The 22344-nt window shown below is 35.6% G+C and overlaps 1 protein-coding gene across 2 annotated transcripts; it reads left to right on the forward strand.

Moving 5' to 3' along the window:
* The first annotated feature begins 8139 nt into the window (after nt 1-8139).
* Nucleotides 8140-21662, forward strand: LOC146145201 (zinc transporter ZIP10-like). 2 transcript variants are annotated; one of them, XM_083389445.1, is made up of 17 exons: nt 8140-8193; nt 12472-12529; nt 13154-13233; nt 13531-13607; nt 13927-14154; nt 14370-14502; nt 14637-14690; nt 14954-15126; nt 15420-15572; nt 15784-15883; nt 16441-16538; nt 16733-16778; nt 16918-16959; nt 17156-17305; nt 18384-18563; nt 19381-19472; nt 20137-21662. In XM_083389445.1, the coding sequence occupies exons 1-17, from the start codon at nt 8187-8189 to the stop codon at nt 20293-20295; spliced, it is 1830 nt and encodes a 609-aa protein (XP_083245571.1). In that variant the 5' UTR covers nt 8140-8186; the 3' UTR covers nt 20296-21662. The 2 variants fall into 2 exon arrangements, with proteins under 2 accessions (XP_083245571.1, XP_083245572.1); XM_083389446.1 differs by lacking the exon at nt 8140-8193 and adding an exon at nt 8223-8339.
* Nucleotides 21663-22344: the final 682 nt, after the last annotated feature.

Here is a 22344-nt window from a genome sequence, read left to right on the forward strand (position 1 = left end):
TATTAGATCAAGTCGGCCGAATAGAGGAAATCACATCCAAAGTTGCCAAAAAGCGACCAGCGTTGGAAAAATCGTCAGTTATAATAACGAGCTATCCAGGAGCTGAAGAACTGGGGGGGAAGCTGGCTCCCGAGTATGAGTATTATTTGGATTTGTGGTCGAAACAGAAGCAACCATTCGTGAAGATTCCCAAAGCTAACTGGAATGAAAGACAGACCTCATAAACAAATTGCCGAGCGAAGAATTTGTCAGACAATCACCATCAGAGGAAGATTGGCTTCGTTATTACGAAGAGGAAATGGCGGAGCAAGCAAAACTGAAATCTGATCCGACAAACATGAGTAAGAAGATCAACCGCGGTGTGCATTTCACGTCAGCAATTGAGGAAGTTTTAGAACCAATGAATGTTGTACCATTCCGATCGTCTATGGTGCTACTCTGGAAGCTGACAAAATTACGGTAAGAGTTTGTTTTAAAGTTGCTTGCTATTTTGCTATTTATTTCTTATTCTTACAATTTTTTATCTTTCAGACCGTGGCTGGATGTGACAGTTCCAATTTGAACCTGGACGTTCTGGATTTTGTTGATGATTTTCCCGTCGATCTACCATTGATAACAAGTGAAGACATCACGAATTTGTATCGCCGAACCCCACTCATGGCTCCTTTGACGCCAAACGAATCAACAGCCGTAGAAATGTGGATGCGCAGCTTTCGATCACCATACTCTTTTAGAGTAAAATACCCAAACTTGTGGTATTGAGACAAAACGAATAAAAAATTCGCAACAATAGCGCCGTTAAAATGACGCTCGAAAAACTTTTTTTATACTTTTTAATAAAAAAATACTTATAATGGATGCATTGTGGTTTGTCTAAAAGTTGAACGGAAATATTAATAAATAAAATCTGTCTTACAAGAATTGCAAACATTTTAATTGGTTGTGCGACAAAAACAACCGATGATCCATTTTAAAAAGAATTATTCCGATAAACATTGATCAAAAATAGTGGTTCTAAAACCATGGGTGGCGACCCAAGCATACGTCACGGATCCTTCAAAAATAGGAGGCGACCGGGTCCTGGCTACGACAATAAAATTCGATATTTTTATATTTGTTCTCTAAGATAAAACGCAACCCAATAAAACTATAACAGCAAATAACATTTTTTTAAGTTCGGGAATCTTCGTAATACTTCTAACTGGTAATTTAGGTTTTTCTAAAAAAATATACTTTTTCAATAATTTTAGACCAGAGGTCGGCAACCTTTTTCTAGTCGCGGGCCAAAACCAAACTCCGAAAGGTCTCCGCGGGCCGCACAAAATGGTAACTGAGAATTGTGTTATTAAAGTGTTACAAGAACTGCGAATCAGGATCTCTTTTGAAGTTAAAACGTGTTTAATTACATTTAAGGCGGCAGTAAAGTATTGGCGCAAAGCGCGAATAACATGCGTTTGTTTTTTTAAACAGTTCATTTCATTTCGACAGTCCATTCTGTTCATACAGCTTCGTTCATTTCATTTCGACAGTCCATTCTGTTCATACAGCTTCGTTCATTTCATTCCGACAGTTCATTCTGTTCATACAGCTTCGTTCATTTCATTCCGACAGTTCATTCTGTTCATACAGCTTCGTTCATTTCATTCCGACAGTTCATTCTGTCCATACAGCTTCGTTCATTTCATTTCGACAGTCCATTCTGTTCATACAGCTTCGTTCATTTCATTTCGACAGTCCATTCTGTTCATACAGCTTCGTTCATTTCATTCCGACAGTTCATTCTGTTCATACAGCTTCGTTCATTTCATTCCGACAGTTCATTCTGTTCATACAGCTTCGTTCATTTCATTCCGACAGTTCATTCTGTTCATACAGCTTCGTTCATTTCATTCCGATAGTTAATTCTGTTCATACAGCTTCGTTCATTTCATTTCGACAGTCCATTCTGTTCATACAGCTTCGTTCATTTCATTTCGACAGTCCATTCTGTTCATACAGCTTCGTTCATTTTATTCCGACAGTTCATTCTGTTCATACAGCTTCGTTCATTTCAATCCGATAGTTAATTCTGTTCATACAGCTTCGTTCATTTCATTTCGACAGTCCATTCTGTTCATACAGCTTCGTTCATTTCATTTCGACAGTCCATTCTGTTCATACAGCTTCGTTCATTTTATTCCGACAGTTCATTCTGTTCATACAGCTTCGTTCATTTCATTCCGATAGTTAATTCTGTTCATACGGCTTCGTTCATTTCATTTCGACAGTCCATTCTCTTCATACAGTTTCGTTCATTTCATTCCGACAGTTCATTCTGTTCATACAGCTTCGTTCATTTCATTCCGACAGTTCATTCTGCTCATACAGCTTCGTTCATTTCATTCCGACAGTCCATTCTGTTCATACAGCTTCGTTCATTTTATTCCGACAGTTCATTTTGTTCATACAGCTTCGTTCATTTCATTCCGATAGTTAATTCTGTTCATACAGCTTCGTTCATTTCATTTCGACAGTCCATTCTGTTCATACAGCTTCGTTCATTTCATTTCGACAGTCCATTCTGTTCATACAGCTTCGTTCATTTCATTCCGACAGTTCATTCTATTCCGACAGTTCATTGTGTTCCTACAGCTTCGTTCATTTCATTCCGACAGTTCATTCTGCTCATACAGCTTAGTTCATTTCATTCCGACAGTTCATTCTGTTCATACAGCTTCGTTCATTTCATTCCGACAGTCCATTCTGTTCATACAGCTTCGTTCATTTTATTCCGACAGTTCATTCTGTTCATACAGCTTCGTTCATTTCATTCCGATAGTTAATTCTGTTCATACAGCTTCGTTCATTTCATTTCGACAGTCCATTCTGTTCATACAGCTTCGTTCATTTCATTTCGACAGTCCATTCTGTTCATACAGCTTCGTTCATTTCATTCCGACAATTCATTCTGTTCATACAGCTTCGTTCATTTCATTCCGACAGTTCATTCTGTTCATACAGCTTCGTTCATTTCATTCCGACAGTTCATTCTGTTCATACAGCTTCGTTCATTTCATTCCGACAGTTCATTCTGCTCCTACAGCGTCATTTATTCCATTCCGACAGTTCATTCCGTTCCGACCATTCATCAAATTAGTTTCATATGCCTTACAATCTTCCATGACACAATATTTGAAGCTACAGTTAGGGATTCTGCTTTATTTTATTGTACTTTCAACATTAACTGCTGTTGCGCCATATATTTTTGTAAAGAATTAAACTTTTTCGTCCGCGACTGTGACCCTACAGAATATTTTTCATCATAATTCTTGTGTTGACTAAAAAAATGGCGCTCCAATTTTCCTTCTTTTCTGTACCGACATTTATTTTAAATTTCCTGCTAGTTTTTATTATATGCCGAAAAAAAAATAAAAATGTTAAAAAATATATGTCTAATATTTTTTAATACGTGTTCTGTTTGTCCGCGACGCATTTAGGCAACCTTCCACGGTACAACGGTAAATAAGTGCTGAGTTGAAAGACAAGCATCAAAACGTAAACAAACTGGACGCCAAAAAAACATTAGCGCGAAGCGCGAAAAATTTTTGCCTGTACTAATTTAAAATAGTCAAAAAGTATTTGAAATGGACTCGTGTCTAGTTGTCAGTCAAAGAATCGGCGGGCTGAATCCCGTGAGCCGTAGGTTGGCGACCCCTGCTTTAAATCTACAAACATTTTGTCGCGTATAAAACGGTGAAACGCAACAGCAACCAACAACTTTACATAAGAAAGCCAATTGTTACGTAACAATCGTGGGGAAACTATTACAAGTTCGCATTACGGTATGTTCGTAGTATGCCATTTAAGGTTAATGTTACCTACAGTAGTGGTGTTGTTACTAATTTTATGTGAACTTTTTATAAAATTTTACCATAAGGACTTTCATGTAACGCCCCTTATGTGCGTTCAGCGCCCCCCAAATGAGAAAAAGAAAAAGACACAGAACGCCCCCTTCTAACTCGCCAACGCCCACAAGGAGGCGGTACCGCCCACGTTGGGAACCTCTGGTCTACAGAAGTAATCTAAAACCATAATATTTAGTTTATTTATACTTAACTCAAGGGCCAGGATAACCGGTTAGCCAGTGTGTTTACTCCTAGAATACCGTTTTGCCAAACTGCAGTGACCAACCTTACCCTTTTTCAATCTCTAAAGAGCCTCGCCTTGAAAACCAATATTTAAAGATAATTACGCCTTAAAAGTCTCGCATACCAGCATTGTTAGACTTAACAATGCAACTGTTATGTAACAATGATGCAAATTAACAACTTTTAGCCACACCAACATTTCAAATTCAGACGAACACTCGGCCCATAATGACCTTATTAAACTAAACTTTTAAAAAATGCCTTGGGGCCCACAATTACATGATTAAACTAAACTATTTAAAAACAACTCGCGGCCCACTAAAAATGGCTCCGCGGCCCACATTTGGGTGGCGGCCCACAGTTTGCCGACCACTGATCTATGGTTTCGGTGACATCAAACATATTTTTTTAATTGATTGTAGGTTTTTTATTAATAGGGAGAAATAAATTTTTTTTTTTGGTTTGAGGGGAAGGGGGCGAGGGGTTTAAAACAATAGGCGTTTTTTGTGAAGAAATATTTGCATCTACATCAGAAGTGAAGGCTGGAAATTTTCGGCCCATTTCTGTTTTTGCTTGCAGAAACAAGTCAAGTAAAAGTTTTGGGATGTGTATATGTCTTTTAAAAGTTTATTTGCATTGGTAAAGTCATAGGTGAAGGTAAGAAATTTTTCGGCCCACATCTGTTTTTGCTTGCAAAAGTCAAGAGAAAGTACAACTTAATATAAACCGTTACTGGATTAAACCAAAGTGTAATATATAATATCATAAAAATTAATGTGGTAAATAACTCTATTTATAATAACCCAATTGTTGTACCACCCATGAAAATAAAGCCCTGAACCAGGGGTTGGAAACCTTTTTGGCACTGCGGACCGGTTTAAAACTAAAATTTTGTCGCGGACCGGCCTTAAAAAACAACAAATGTTTAGGAAAGGAAATTTGTTACAACTTTCAATGCGAACTTTATGCTTGTTTTGCCGCAAAGAGATGCTCCCACTTAGGAATTAATAAACTGACGGAAACCCGCGGGCGGCATCCGGCCTGCCAAGCAATTTAATTTAACCCAGCCCGCTGCTCATTTCAATAAAACTTTTAGGCCTTAACGCTTTTTCTTAAACTACACTTGGACACCATTATTACCAATTGCTCAGCTTGTCAAACTAAGGATATTTAACGCATTCTTTGAAAAGAAGTCACACTTTTGTAACACATGATAAGGTAGGTATGATTGTATTTCCAGGCCCTACAGGACACTTTCAATAGTTAGCCTACGTAATAGAAACACGAAAAAATGGCACTTTAACAAAGTACGAACCACAGACCGACACCTGAAAAGTATAGGATAGACATACGTCATACGTACATGGCTTGCCAGAATCATTTTTTGACGTGGTTGATGTCAGAAAAATCGTTAGGCTTTTTGGCTTTTTTGTCATTTTTATAGTCTAAAACTAATTAATACACATACGTTTTTTTCGAAACCTTTCCTGCCTAAATATCAAAATAATAAATTATTTCATTATGGGACATAGTTTATAAACATTGTTTGCATGAAATTCTATTGCATTTTAAGGTGAGCATGCTTAAAATTAAAACACGTGATATTTTAGCCCATTTTTCGATATATTGTAAGTACTAGAAGTTATATTTTGTAATAAAAATATGCAATGTGGATGTTGTGAACGTGCTACGTAACTCAATGGCCACAACACACTAGTTGTTTTGAACCTCACGAGAGATTGATACTATAATTAAGATTTTTGATCATACCAATCAACCATGGAGTAGTAGGCTATATTAAAACGAAGGTAAATGTGTTTTAAATATAAAAATACATTTAATTAGTGTTGACTTTTTATCAGATTTTTACCTACAGTTCGTGTTTAAACAAAATTTTAATCTAACAACACTGCTATAACGGACCGGTAACTAACTCCTCGCGGACCGGTACCGGTATATAGACCCGACGATGTTTCCCTTATGCGGAAATATGCCGAACTAAGGAAATATATGCCAGAGGAACCTATTTTAAATATCTCCGTCTTCTGTCTACGTTTGACACACTTGTACATGTAACTTGGTGTGGTTTTAGAAAAAGTGCGACATTTGCTGCGCTAAATCAAAAAACACAAATTTTGTCAAATGTACGTTAATTGATATAGCTGCTCTTTAAGAACTAAAAACAGCAATTTTATGTAGAAGATGCACTCAGTCACGTTTATTAGTGGGACCTCCTTGTAAAGAAAACTAAATACATAAATCGTACTAAAACATTGCGAATATGGTGAGTTATGGCGAACCACAAACATTTTAGGCGACCTTACTTGGGGTCGCGACCCACAGGTTGGAGACCACTGCCTTAATCCATGCCGTGACTGCCGAAGAACCTGATTTATTCAAACAGTAAATGACGTATTAATGAAGTAACTGAAAGATAAGGATATTGTGAAGAAACGAAAAAAATGATCAGTTAGCTAAGCATAACGTTATCGATACAAGGCGATAAAAATCAATAGGGTACTAGGCTAGCTTCAAAAAAGCAGTTCTAGGAAACTATGCTACCAATGTACGACGATACAGCAGCCGACGACATTTTTAGTAAACAGCAGTACAAGGTTACTGCCGTTTAGGCTACAGTAGAATAGGGTGCGACGAAGGCAGCATTGTTTGCGAAGTGGTTGGTAATGGGGCAGTGCAGTCGACACTGTGATTAAATCAGTAAAGCTATAAGCAGGGGGACCAACACTTCGATCGCGATCAACCGTGCGATCGCCGCATTTCACCTGGTCGATCGCGTTATGTGTCGGATATTTTAATAGCGTTCTACAAGCAAAATTGCCAGGAGTAGACCAAAAAACAAACCAAAAACCTTCATAAATTGCTGGAGCAGATGTTTCTGGCAAGAAGTATAGAATGTGATATGACACAGATCGTATTAATACAATGCATGTCCAAAAACGTTTTTCAAATGCTAATCTAATTTATAGGTTGTCCTTATTTTTGGGTCCACGTCGATGGCAACCTTGTTTATAAGGATTCAAATTAAATTATTCTTTCCACACGGTTTTTTATACACAGCAGCAAAATATGTAGCGACATTTATCGATCCAGAATTGCTAACAAACGCCTAAAAAATAAAAATTGCCCGTGACCGGTTTGCGACGGCGCTCGCTTGAGATGCGCGACTTTCTCACATAAAAAGAAACAATTTTTTCTCTGTCTGAGAGCACATGACTTTCTTTCTATTTTACGCACGCGCCCGGCGACTTCCTTGAAAGGAGCAATATGAGCGACGTTGCTCTGTCTGTCTCCCGACGACGGCCGGCCGACAAACTTTCTTTTTTTATATATATAAGAAGATTAGAATTAATCGCGAAAACGCCGATCACGCTCGGTCCGGGTGTTGGTCACACGTCAGTGGACAACGGTCACGTGCATTGTGACGTCAAGTTTGACAATGCAGTGTAGAAAGATAGAAAAATAACTTTCGAACGCTACATCCATGACCCCGAAAACATAAACCTGGATCCAACCCTGTTTTATATGTACAATATAATTAACCATCTTAAAAAAAGGTTAAGCTTGTTGATGCTGAACACTTTTTCATACATGGATCGCCAAACACATGTGATTTTTTAATATGTAGTTTGCTAGAGTAAATATAACTAGGTTAGGTAGGGTTTAATTGTTTTCAACATATTTGCTTCAGTTTCGGTTCGAATCTTTGAAATGTTGCCAAAACCGTTTCAGGTTTGGTTACTTTCGGAAAAAAGAAGTACAAACCGATTTATAAATATCTTGGTTGGGTTTTGTTCGACTGCCTGTTTTTTACTGCGACACTTGTCGCCTATTTTTTTTATATTTCATATTAAAAAATAGATATTATAAAAAATAGGATACCAATCATACTAAAATAACGGTTAAATTTTTTGACAAAAAATGTTTTTATTCGTTTGGCGCCACCAGCGGCCTATAAATACTACGAGCCCGTAATTTGTTGTTCTTTTGCACACGGCACTCTCAAGATTTACCCGGCACTACGAACGTTCCGTGTGAAAAATGATGGGTAAGTACCAGAAGTAGCTATTGCTTTGACAAAATCTTCTACTAGTACACCTAAACGACATTGAAGTTAATATTATAATCAATTAGCGAGCATTGGGATAGTTTGGGTGTTCGATTTTACCGGATTAGATTGTAAGCATTTTTTGGGTAAGTTTTTCCAAACCATCTAAAAATGTGATTAACGTATGTTTAACGTTTCTTAAACGATGGGTAGCATTAAAAGATGTTTTGAATTTGTTAAGATCTATGTCAGCGTAGTAAAACTACATTCTGTGCATCCAGCATACCTCTTACTGTATATAAACCACTTTTAAGACGGACAAATAACAATTGACTCTTTGACAAGTATTGCTCTAATAAAATTTTCAGCTTGTAGACCAGTTGAAGTTCATTTGTTTCTTTAGCAATGCAAACCTAACAATTTTAGAGAAAAATTAAAGGTATATTTTCTACTTCTGTGTAATTTAATCTGTGTAAAATAGGTGACAGGTTGTTTCCTACAAACTTTTACTTTGTATTTTATTTATTTAGGAGTCTCTCTTTAATTAACGCTTGAGATCAGATGGCATCCAGCTTTAAATCAATAAATTTAATTTTCCCAATTATATATATTACTTAGGAATTATTCCACTGTTACTAAAACATTATGTGTGACATAACAATGCTTTAAAACCTACACTAACTAAGCTAAAACATTTCAGGAAGTAAGGAATCTCCCGTAGACAATAAAATGTAAAAGAAAGATTTTTGTTTTTGTATGATAATTTTAAGACTTGTTTATAAATTCAGGTAAAACATAAAATCATTTATTAAATTTTAACAGAAATATACATTTCGCCTATAAGGCTTCGTCAGTTTTTTAATTCGTACGAATGATTTATTCAAATAAATGATTCATTTCCTTATGGGCGAAATATATATTTCTGTTAAAAAGTAAACAATGACTTTATGTTTTACCTGTTTTATAAACGGTCATAAGACTACAAAGTCATGAACTATTCATTTTTATAAATAACTTAAAACAATAGTCACTAGCCACAAAACAAGCACTTACTTCAGGGGTGGGCAGATGTATTTAATGGAAGAGCCAATTGCAGCAAATCCAAGTACCAGAGAGCCTCAAATTATTTCAATACAAAAACGGTAAATAATGGAAAGACAGAATCCGAATATGACAAAATGGAATATAATCAACACAATAATAATACGGCTAATAACAAAATAACACGCACAATATTTATCAATATCAGTCTTCTGTGAACTAACTCTTTGGATTCTATGTCTAGTGTGACATCATAAACAAAATGCTGGTCTAAATAAAGAAAAGAAATGTCCATAAATGGTAAACTTGGTAGCCTTTTACTATTCAACTAGTAGAGCAACAAAAAACCTACCGGCGAGCCGCAGTTTGCCCGCCCTTGACTTACTTCATCACTAACTCCCTAATAATATAAAGCCTATTTTTTACCTTGTCAACTACACTCTCCAAACCTGAAACAGGAGTAAACAGTTGGGTGCTCAGTAGTGGCGCCATTTAAACTAGGTTGTGAAAGGTTATACCATAACAGAATATGTCCGACCAATGGCACCTTATCATCCCATACCCTCTCCGTACTGTTTTAGGTGTTATTTAGGCTGGATCCGATAAGTAAAGAACTAATTACAACAGGTTTAGGACTTATTCCATCTTAGATATTACTTTTTATTTAGCATTAAAAGTTATACTATTTTGTTATAGATAAATAAGCTTAAGATATTGTTTCTTTAGGTCTTATTAATTGTCCCAATTTATGCCCAGGTTTGTGCTTAATCCAAGATAATTAATAAATCAATGCTAAAGTTAGGGTGCAGGTTTTAATTAGGTATTATTAAATTAGTTTTTAAATTATATACCATAAATGTGTGAAGTTTACATTCTGCGAGGGGGCGTGGAAATTTTTAGGATGACGTCACAATGTTACAGTATAATACAATTAATCTAAAAAACACCTTTGATCTCAAGCGAAGTAGTTTCCCAAAATGTTACTAAAACCCATTAAATCGTGTGCATCGCTTTAAAAATGAGTTAATTTGTTTTAAATCGGCAAAATTTCAAAAAGGATGAATACTGCATGAGGCACATAAGGAGATACAAATATTGTTTAAAATTACAACATTAACAGTCAAAATTAAGATAAATTGGACTAAAAAGTATATGAATCACACCATGCAAGATGCCATATAAAAAATGTGAGAAACAAAATATATTTCCATAGTTCAACTTGGAACAAAGTATAATATAGGGCAGTGGTTCTCAACCGCCGGTCCAAATGTATCAATTGCAAGATGTTAAAAGCTTGTTTACCAAATTAAGAACTTCGCCAGTTCCGTAATTTGCAGCATTGTCACGTAACATAAAGTTAATTGTCTACTTTGGACTTACCGTATCTTACAATTGTTGTGCCCAACTGTTTATAAGTAGGCTATACGTCGTTGAAGTCTTCTACTTTAAGATTGTTGTATGTGAAAAACTTTTGTATACCACTTATGATATAAGAAAAACAGAAGAAAATTGCTAATTTAATTGAAGTTTCCAGTCTTTGCTTTTAAGTTGCATACTTTTGTCGTAATTATTTTCGGTTGATTTTGATTTTTAAAGGGCCACCGGTCCGCAAAATTTGTTTTGAAATTTCACCGGTCTATTAGCTGAAAAAGGTTGAGAACCACTGGTATAGGGGGCCATGCCTTGATGGCCCTTTGATGCAACAATGAATCGGGATAAAAAACTCTTAGCCATAAATAGCCACACCAACTTTTAAATAATCAGCACAATAAAATTCTGGCATGTGGCTTACAACTATAAAACAAACCTGGTTAAGCTATTAAAAAAGTAGCTTACGGCCAACTAAAAACAAACAAAAAAACATATTTGGGCAGCGGCCCACAGCCAACCACTGGTCTTGGTTTACCTAAAAGTATAACTAGCGGAAGTAGCATCAAAAGGTGTATGCGATTTCAGTCCTGGAACAGTTGTTAATACCTAAACCTTTGGTTATATAAACCATGGGTAGGCAACCTTTTTAAAACACAGGCCAGTTAGGAAATGTAATGCTTACAGAAGGGCCGCACATCAAAGAAACACTAATACATATTTTCAGCTTTTACTAAAAAAAACTAATGAGCTACTAGGCTGCAATTGCTGCAATTTTGTCAGTGCTGTCTACTTGTGGATTCGGTAATAACTTTTTCAGCGATTCCAATGTCGCCTTTCTCATACGGACCGGTTGAGTACTATTTAATTAACAGCCTTAATTCAATACCAGCTGTTAAACATAACATTTAAGTCAATATGTGTGACAAGCCCTTACCAGACAAGTGTTAGTGTAATTGTTGCAAAACAATTCTTTATCATAACGTGACACAAGTAAAACATGAATGAAATTGTTTTGTGATAGATGCTTTCGCATTCCAGTTTATCTGCATTAGTGTAGCGGGGCAGCCTATGTTGCACTGCAAACAGGAAACTGATTGAGCAAAAGTCCCAACATGATGCACACTCATAGCCTTATTTAGGGAAAATATCTAGAAGAAGGTGAAGGGCCGCACAAAAAATGGAAAAGTCCCGATATAAACAAACTATTTGACAGCTTGCATACTGAAGTTTATTGCCTTTTTATGGATAACGTTAAAAAGTTATGTCATCCATGACCTCATACAAAAATAAATCTTAAAAACACTGGGCTTCTCAGCAAAACATTTTATGTAAAAGGTGGTGCATTAGGTACATAATAGAGTGTTGTATGTTTTTAAAACAACAGATTTAAAGTAGGTTTTAACTGAATTTAAAGTTTCATGCATCGTACAACGCTGGGAAGTATTGTGATTTGTGAGAAGTTTTATTTATATAGCGCTTGAAAACTGTGTCACCAAATTGGACCGTACCTTCCATAAGCAAACAATAGCTCAAAAATTTTCTTAAAGGTAAAGCTTTTAGGCGTTAGTTGCCAGTTTGTCACCGGGAATAGGAAATTGAGGAAACTATAGAACATTTAACGTATATATATATATATACATATATACTAAACATCGAACCAAAGTGAAATTAATAATTTTTAAAACCAATGCTGGTAAACAATGCTAATGGCAAACTAATACAAAATGAAATAAAGCTGATTCTCCTTGAAATGCGCAGCTACACTCATAACTGAGGGGGCAACTGCTCGGAGACCCGATTTTTTCAATATGGCATTAATATTTTAATTTTTTTTAAATATATCTCAATTGCTTTTTTTAACTTTAGCACAAGTTTCTGCAGTTTACGAAAAATCATGGCCAATGCATGTGAAGAACAATCCATTGTGAGTATTTTTTACCATTGTTGTACTGTCTTTAGATTTGTGGAGGCTTATTGCATAGTCTTAGTTATTCAAAGCTATTGTTTTGGTCAGTTTAAAATAAACTTATTTTTATAATGTGCTTTTTAATTTAAATGAACTGATACCTCCATAAATGTAACTGTTGGAAATTTTAGTTACTGGCAGTTACATTGATTAACAGTATATTGACTACCCCAGCGAATCTAGTCCGCTAAGGAAATAAAGCTTTAAAAAATAGAACACTCGCTATAAAAAGGAACACTAAAAACATCTAATTTCTTGTGGCATTACAGAAACTTTGCCACATTTTACAATTTAATTGTTCGAGATTACAACAATTGCTAGTTAACCAACTAAAGAGTCATTAGGACCAATGCTTTCCTTGCAAATCATATGTTATTATTATAAATATATTCATGTAAGATTCCTATTGGGAAGACTTTATAAAATTAGATATAATAAAATGTGGAATAAATCCTGCTGTTTATCTAGTTTAAAGCATAAGGCTGTTATATTTTAGAATCTAGATATTTAAGAGTTATAATCGCCAAACAACAGTTCCAAATTATGTAATCATTTTTTTAATTAATATATTTCAATTTGTAGGTTTTTCTTTTTGGGGCAAAGCCACCTGATATACATTTTGCTTAGCCTTTTTGCGGTTGGTTCGATCACTGGCAGTCAAGGTAAGTTATTTAAAAGTAAAATGGTCACATTAAGGTGGAAAGTTGTCACCATAAAAATATATATTTATATCTGAAAAGTATATCTGTTTAATACCACACCTGCATAAATGGTAGCTGTTGGGTTGATTGGCATACTGTCTTTATTCTAAGTAGACCTAACATTCAATGTAAATGTTTACTGTAAGTTCAAAGCATTAAGGCCTTTTCAAGATAAAATTTGTTTAATTATATAATTGTATAAATTTTTATGCTGAATGTTTCGCTAAAAGTTTTTTCTTTACACATTTTTTCAATTAGAACTTGCACAAGTGCCAGGTTTCAAGAGTCAATGTGATGGCGGTATTTGTACACTTCAATTCAATGCATCGAAAAGGGTATATTTTACTTTGTCCCATTATTTTTTGATGTTTTACAATCACAACATAATTTGTATTAGGGTGGCCTTTTAACCTCAGAATGAGTAGCCAAACACTGTTTTAGTAGAAGTAGTAAGTTTTTAAAAGCTCATATAGAAGTAGATAACATTTAGACCGTTTCAAATAACTTTTCGTTAATTTTTAACATAATGGGCTTACAGTATTTTTAATACCTTTTAACTAAACCTCCAAGCATTATACTTCATTGTTTAAATGAGTAATGTTTTTTTATTTACATGTTAATTAGTGTTTTAAATAAGTCTGTTATTCCTTTCAGGTCTTGCACAACATGTTAGCTTATACTGAAGCCATGTTTGACGAGTTTAGGAGCGGCCCTGAAATCAACAATACAGACTTGAAACACTTTCTAACTCAAGTTGGAATCATTGAAGAAGGCAAATCACAGGAGGAAGAAAGTGACTTGTATTCATTCTATGACGATTATGATGAAAGTTTCCTGTATGCAGATAACTACACTGATCCAGATGTTGTTCTTAACTCTCTGGTAGGAAATTCCAGTTTAATGTCATAATGGCCACAATAATATTTCTATAACCATAAAAGTTCTATAATAAGTCAAGTGTTTCAGTTAAGGTGGGGTAGTTATAAAAAAATCTAACATAAATATTGTTGAGAATAACATAAAATAAAGTGACACACAGCTTGACTCACAGTCTGCTGCCATTCAGAATTGTTTCAGACACACTCATTTTTTTACAGTGCCTAACATCTGAAAACGATGCAATGCAAGAACACACTGGAGAAAAAGAGGCTGAATTAAAGCTTACTGATTTCTGGTTGCTACTTCCACGCTTTTTGTATGATCTTTCTCAAGAAGATTGTGCAAAACCTGGTATGTGCTTATTTATACAGGTATTTAAAGTTATGACACCAGAGTGATTAGTTTATAGTTTTTATAAGCTGTACTTTTACCTTTCGATATGGCCACTATATGGTTCTTAAAGCATTTTTTATACATTTGTTTAGTGCATGATCATGGAAGCCATGCAAGCTCTCCATCTAGTGAAGATCGTGGGAAAGGTAAAGTAATATTTTCCTAAGTTTTGGGTGTAGTAAAATATTTAGATTAAATTTTTTTAACTATAGTTAAAGCAATTATTATCTACATTCTCTACCAACAATTTTAGAGTTTGTATGAAACCTAAAATAATAGTTGTTTTTTACAAATTTCGTTGGTAAAGTTCCAGCTGAAGATTATTTTAAAATAAACTAAAACCATCATCCACATTGGACTTTTTGGCTACTTTGGTCTAGGGATTTAAAACAATTTGCTTAACTTTCAGTTTGGGGCATAGCAATTGGTTCAGTGGCCCTCATTAGCCTCCTCAGCGTTATTGGCATAATGATTGTGCCTTTGATGAAACATTCGGTTTATTTCCACCGCCTCCTTTCGTTTCTGGTCGCTCTTGCAGTTGGAACTTTGATTGGTGATGGACTACTGCATCTTCTGCCCCATGTAAGAAAATTAAAAGCGTATATTTTTCTCTTTGTTGAAGAAGCTGTAATTGACAAAGTTAGCTTTTTTATTGTTTGCCCTATTTCAACTGCTTCATGTTATGCGTAAGCCGCAATTTCTTTGTAAGAAGGTTATAACAGAATATTTTGCACACTTTTCATATTTTTATTTGAACTTATTCCAGTCTCCATGGTAAGCTCCATGGTAAGCATAGGCAACTTTCTAATTAATACCTTTCAATGTGGTAATCCTTTCAAAAATGTGAATTCACTTTCCATATTTGTTTTGTTAAGGCAATGGCTGGAGGGCACGAGGGTCATGACCACAGTATTGAAGGGGTTGTGGAGGAGGAACAGAAAAAGGTCATGAAATGTCTTGTAGCAGTAATTGGAATCTACGTATTTTTCGTTTTTGAAAGTGTGATGGGTCTTATAAGAAAACGCAAGGTATGAAATATTTTTTAGTTTGTTCCCCATAAATAGCAATTTTATTTATGGTTGTAAGAAAGAATTTTTGTATATTTGTGTTTGGATCGTCTCATTTTGTTTAGATGATGTTGAGATATTTAGTGTGTTAAACATTTAAAACCAGTACGTTGCGGACTTGTGGGTTTTCGCTTTTTTTAATTTATCTGTCTATTCTATGTTGTTTGCTCAGCAAAAAAAGAGAAAGCCAGTCAGTTCACCCTCCGACCTTACAGTTGTGTCTCCAGTCAAAAGTTCCGGCGACTTTATGTCCAGTGAACCTGGCGTCAAAGGTGTGGTTTACAAATTTACCTGTTTTTAAATATTTTCATAAACAGATAGGCATGTCCAGTACCCGTTGTGTTATTCTGGCACTGATACCAAATGGCGTCCTACAATGTCAAAGCAAAAATCGCTAATGTCAAATATACTCCACTGCAAAACCTGAAGGCCAAGTGCTACCTTTGGCGATTGTTTAACTCTATTTGTTTTTCAAAGGCAGTTTTGGTACTTGGGAAACTTACAACAATGTGTTGCATTTAACCGCCGTAAATGAAATGAAATAAAATATAGCGGGCTAGCGGCTTATTTTTATTCGACTATAAAATTCATTAAGAAAGTGGTAGGTTGACAACTAATGATAATTAAACTTCTTGACGCTGAAAATTTTTGCCTCATAGCCCGGTGAAAATAGTCTTTGGGCGTTGTAATTTAATCTAGAATCTATTTTATTTGTTTTGGCATAGTAATGGCGTCATGTGAATCGGATCATATCGTGATACTTAACGCTATCAGCATAAAAAAGCATCTGATATACCAAGGTTGTCTTTATCACTTTTTGTGTTGTTAGATACCCTGCTTCAGCCAAGTAAAATAGATGTTGCTATGTCAAGTTATGACGATGGTGTGATTTTGGAATCACGTGACAGTGGCTTCCCATCTGCCAGAGTAAGTCCCGTAAGATTCTGCCTGAAGAAATTTTAATCTGTGTTATTTTTAAACAATAAGAACTGAACGTTAAACAGCCTTAAAAACAAGCCACTATATAAATGCGTAACTTTTGTTAATTTTTTTTTCAGAAATTCTTTGTATTGTTTTTCAGAATTTTTTTGTACTTATAATTCTTTATTTCTTTTCTATAGAGTTGTGATCATAAAGTGTGTGAAGCAAGTGGAAAAGCAAACTGTGGTAAGATTAATTTAGTAATATTTTTTAAATTGTTACTTGCTAGTCTCCTAATGTAATGTTTGTTTTGACAGGTCATAAAATAATGACCCTAGTCATTAATATTTGTTTGTGCTGTGGTTCATGCCCTTTTCCTTTACAGGCGTTCTTGAGGAATCCGTTGTAGTTCCAGAAATCAAAATAGGTCAGTTTGTACAAGAACAAAAAGTTATATAGCAAGATGTCTTGTAAAAGTCAAACTTCAATTGTTTTCAAAGTAAATTTTACTTAAAAAGATCGTCAAAAATCACTTTTTTACTTTAAAAAAACTTTAAAGGTCATTTTCTTTATAAAGTATTCTAAATAAAATACTAATTTTATTAAATTGCCACTCTTTGCAGTTATCGACGAAGCAAATCAACATGACCAACACCACCACGGACACCATCATCACCACCCTGATCTCGCAGCTGACTCTGGTATTAAGGACATGGCTTGGATGATTGTCATGGGCGACGGCCTGCACAACTTCAGTGACGGTTTGGCTATTGGTGAGTGTTTCATATGCATGCGCGCACCATGGCACATGCGTCCACTCCTGACCTGCATTTTATTAAAGTGAAATGTTAAGTATGACCACCAACTGCACTAAAAAAACCAAACATGCAAAGAAATAGTTATTTTAACGTTCGACTAGAATGCCGGAGCTATGCAACATAAAGGTTCATTTGTGTACTAAAAGGGAGCGCTTCAAACTGCAGTAATTCTACAAAATATTTGGCATTCCTTGGAAATTACTGTTCGCATTCACACACAAGCTAATGCCTGAAGCCATCGACAAAATCGAGCGGTAACCACATTCACATAAGCTTATCTGGCTATTCTAGACCACAGACTCTATGTGTGCTGATATCGTGTAACGGCAAGTAACGCACAATATTATATCTGAAAATTTGGATTTGCTATTTATTTTCAAAATCCGCACATCCTGTACCCAATCCCTTTCTCTAAATTATTAAAACATTTATTACAGTGTGAAGTGTGCTAAAAATGTACATAGTTGAGCCGTTTTATGTCTGTCAGTCCAGGCATTATTATGTACAGTTACATAATTTATGAAAATGTTACCACTTTTTTGAAATTGCTTTTGGCACCGATATCCAATTAGAACGGTTTCGCTTAAATAGTTTTTACCTTTCAAAAAGAGGTTTGCCAATCATAAGCACCTTACGCATTTATTCTAGTTTTCCCCATTTGTAATAAATTGAATGCATTATTGTTTTGGTTGCTAAAATTTCCAGATCATCTTTTCAAGGTGTCGCTCCAATCCAATGTACCAACGATAAGTTATTTTAAACGCACTGTGAAACCATTTGAAATCACACTTAACTCTCCGGGTCAACAACTGACAATTTATGCTGAGCTGTTTAGAAGCGACTAAGTAAATTCTGCGTGGGCTTAAAAAATGCGAAAAACGTGGTTAGACGCTGTTCAATTTACATCGTGGATCCCCGCTGGCGCGTTTCCTTTATAGGGAGTTAAAGCGAGGCTTGGCTCTTCGCACTATGAAGGCAGTAAAAGTAAACAACCAAACGCTAAATTCAAACGTTCATTTCCTTTAACGTTCAGGTGCCGCCTTCAGCAGCAGCATACCGGCCGGTCTCAGCACCTCCCTGGCTATCTTCTGTCACGAACTTCCGCATGAGTTGGGCGACTTTGCTGTGCTCATCAACGCGGGCATGTCCATCAAGCAGGCGTTGCTCTACAACGGGATGTGCGCCTGTCTGGCCTTTTTTGGCGTTATTATCGGTAGGCTGGATTGCTTCTTGTTTGTTGAAACTTAAGAAGTTAAAATCGCAACCAAAAACCATGCGCAAGGCAAGGACAAAAGTTCACAGTGTACTGTAGAGTGTAGATGAAAAGTTGCCCTTATAAAATATAATATTTTCCCATGTATTTTCTTAGGTTCGTATAATACAGAAGCTTTCTATAGAAAGTCGTTCGAGTTAATAATAGGCTCGAGAAGACTGTTACAATTTCCAAAAAACATTTAAAAGTTTTGATACTCATTTAGGTGGTTAAATAGTTACACTTACATCGTGAAACGTCAAAATACTGTTGCCATACAAAGCACGTACATAGTTGTCCTTAGTAGCATTCAGGTGCACAAAGTTATTCAACATTAGGCGCATGATTTCGATAAAAAGTTATACCATAGAAAACTGTCACCTCCATGATCATATGTTGGAGATGCATTTCAGCCAAAATAGTTAGTATATTAGATTTTCCTATTCATTGGTTATCCAACAATAGGTCTGTAAATCACCTGTCCTAGATATATTTTTACTTGGAAAACTGTAAAAAAAAATTGTTTTTTGGAGAAAAAAAGTGGCTTAACAACTTTGTTGATATTATTTTGCCCTAATGGTAAAACGAACTTTGTAACATTTTACAGACTTGAGAACGCGAAGCTCCTGTCTAGTCAATCCCTTTAGATACAAAAATATCTATTTGAATAGCGTTTCTTTTACTTTAGATAAAAAATCGCGTGAATCCTAGGCGTTAAAGGTACAGCGATGGTTGGCGGTTTTTTTTGGTAACGCAACAGTTTTACTGTTTTCTTCAGGAATGGTGATTGGCGAATACACGACGTCAGTGAAACTCTGGATTCTCGCTGTCACGGCTGGTGGCTTTCTATATGTGGCTCTTGTCGACATGGTAGGTCGCCTTGTGGTTTAAAGTAGCATATCAACGTGTCATATATAGTAGTGGGGGAAGCATAGTGATATTCATTTCTGCCCTGATGTAAGGTGTGTTTTTGCGGTTACCCAAGCAAGAAATGTGACTCGTGGTCTTTTACAGGTTTCCCTCTCCTATGCTAGCCTATGACATTTTATTCACAGCGCCACTAGTAAGCACCAATTTTTCACCGCCAAGTTGCACTTATACATAAACTTAAAAATTAGGAGCGACTTTCTGCATTAAATGATTTTATAATAAATTTTACTGGTACCAATTACCCGATATAAACGACAGAATTAATTGCGAATCCCGAAGTTATGATATTCTTCTTTGAACATCGGTAGTCTCTTAGATAGAACCTTACAAGATCGTAGCTAAACTTGTTTTATTTTGTAGTCTATGTTTTGCTTGATTGACCGAATGCCATCTATTAATTGTTTACCTCGGGTTTAGTGCCAGGTGTGTGTCAATTAAGCGTAGTTTACTCTAGATGACAAGCTTACCAAATGCGCAGAATTATATATATTAACAAATGATATAAAGTGGATCGTTTTGTTCTGTGTCCTGTTTGGTTTGACATATCTACTTCTTCTTTTTTGAGTTTAAGTTACCAGCTTAGCGAATGTATCTGTCGTTCCAGCTCCCACAGATGCTGGAATCAAGTCTGAAGAAAGACGGCCTTTTCTGCTTCGCCTACCAAAACGTCGGCTTTGTCATGGGAATCTCGATTATGCTGCTTATAGCTCTCTACGAAGGCTCTTTTCAGACGGTGTTTGGCCTGAGCGGCCACGCCCACTAAACTCCCCCAGTCACCCACTTTCGTCTTTATTACAAATTAAAAAAACACCAGCGTTCTATAGTTTGCTAGATTTTATTTTAATTATATATTTTTTACTGGATAAACTCTTAACTCATTGTCAATGACTAAATAGCATGTTTTGTGACAAAACAAACTTGACCACTGCTGTTGCCCTTGTTAAATGTGTTTGTAGAAGTAGAAATGCTATTTTCGTTCTTGTAAAGTTGATTAAAATTTATCACCAATGTTGCTAAATAACGATTCGATACCTCTCCTATATTAGAAACCGATTAGCAGCAAAAACTATGCATAAAATTATATCAAATCAAAATACCTTAATGCCCGTAATACTAATTTGCCTTCCCACACCCGACCATTTGGAAATCTATCTCGTAAAGCCAAATTTTTATTGTTGTTGCGACAAACAGAGATTTCTAAGCTGCTAAGACAACCGAAACTACTCTCTTTGCTCTATACTGACGTAACTGAAAAAATGTTACGGTGCTCTGATGACACTTGCCATTCTTTACCAGCAGTTCCAATGCACAGTTTTAGTTCGTTCCTTATTCCATTTGTTCCAAGACAAGTTTTTTTGGTCATTAAATTTTCGACCTTTATTTGTGTGTTTGTCAAGCTGCTTTATCTTATCGTCTGCAAAACGGTTGGCTGTTCGCCAACACTAAAAATTCATTACTGTGTTGTTTTTTTTCCAATAACACCATTGTGACATATGGTCGAAGTTATTTATCACTGATCGCCGTACTCTGTAAATACGGTGTTATTTGTTGTAATGCATTTTCGTGCTTAAATGATGATGCTCAAAGCTCGTCTATACCTAAAGGCTTGTATATTTGCTAAGTTACTTAACGCGTTATGTTTTGTGTGATCCTATTAAGTTTGTTAGAAACTACTGTTCAATAAACAAAAATAGCGAGTTAAGGTTAGATAAATCGTATTGCATTTTTTTGTTTGTTTTAGTCTTTACCCAATTGTTTTCAACAATGCGAAAGTTCAATAATTTATTTTTCCGAAATTGATTTCGTTTGCTTAAACTTTTAAAGTCTTGTCAGCCAAACGTAACTCCGTTAATTTATACCTTTGCTACTAGTTAAATGTATATAGCGCACTTGTGTATGCTTTGAGTGCTTGCGTTGGTAGTTGTTTTTTCGGGTTGGTTCTTCGAAATGTTTGTATATATGCTTGGCTGTCTATACCTTAACTTGGTATTGTCAGATTTCAAAAAATTTACATGTCTTTGTATCGTTGATTTTTCCGCCCTGGTTTAAAACTTGGCGCGGTTTTGCAATTCGTTTCACATTCCTCTGTTCCAATATTCGACTGCTTTTTCGCAGTATGAAATAAAATTACGTAGCTTAACTTTGTGTGGTTTTGTCCATATGTAAAGACAGAAAATATGACCAACAACTATTAAATTAGTGGTCCAGCCATTTCCAGGATTCACAAATGTTTCTGGAGTTTTTAAACTAGCGGTAGTCGAGGTTACCTGGCGTAAAACGCTATTGACTGTTTTTACAGTGCGATGTAATTTTTGTTAACCAACTGTATACAGTGTACACCTTATGCTATTGTTTTGTTTCGTTGGTAGAAAAATCCTATGCAGTACCGGTTATATTTACCAACTTTAGAGCAAGGGAAATAATAACGAATCGGTCAATAAGAATGTGTCTTTTGCGCATCATAACGTGGACACCAATATGAAACTAGGGCAGGGTTTCCCAACCTTTTAGCTAAGACGGCTGCCAATAATTTTTTTAGAGATGGCTTCAGAAAAATAAGTCTTACCGTGACGTCATAGAACAAGTAACAATCAGATGTGTTGTGTCGCATTCACTATTTCAGTACGTAGTCGTACACCAGTAGTAAAGATGCAGGTTTTAATTAAGCTTGCCATACGACCCGGTTTAGCCGGGACAGTCCGATTTTGAGGCCTTGTTCCGGTGGCTCGCCGGGTTAACCAATTTGTCCTGGATTTTTCCATTCTAAAACTTAGAAAATTTAAAAACTCTTTAAATTAGCCATTTCAGCGTT

This window comes from Ascidiella aspersa, chromosome 5, assembly GCF_963924565.1.
Source record: "Ascidiella aspersa chromosome 5, kaAscAspe10.2, whole genome shotgun sequence".
NCBI lineage: Eukaryota > Metazoa > Chordata > Ascidiacea > Phlebobranchia > Ascidiidae > Ascidiella > Ascidiella aspersa.

Excerpts from the sequence above, each read along its gene's own strand:
- LOC146145201 (XM_083389445.1), top strand. Across the intron at positions 14,155-14,369 it reads ATGTTGTTCTTAACTCTCTG|TGCCTAACATCTGAAAACGA; the intron begins GTAGGAAATTCC and ends ATTTTTTTACAG. Across the intron at positions 16,779-16,917 it reads AAGTGGAAAAGCAAACTGTG|GCGTTCTTGAGGAATCCGTT; the intron begins GTAAGATTAATT and ends TTTCCTTTACAG.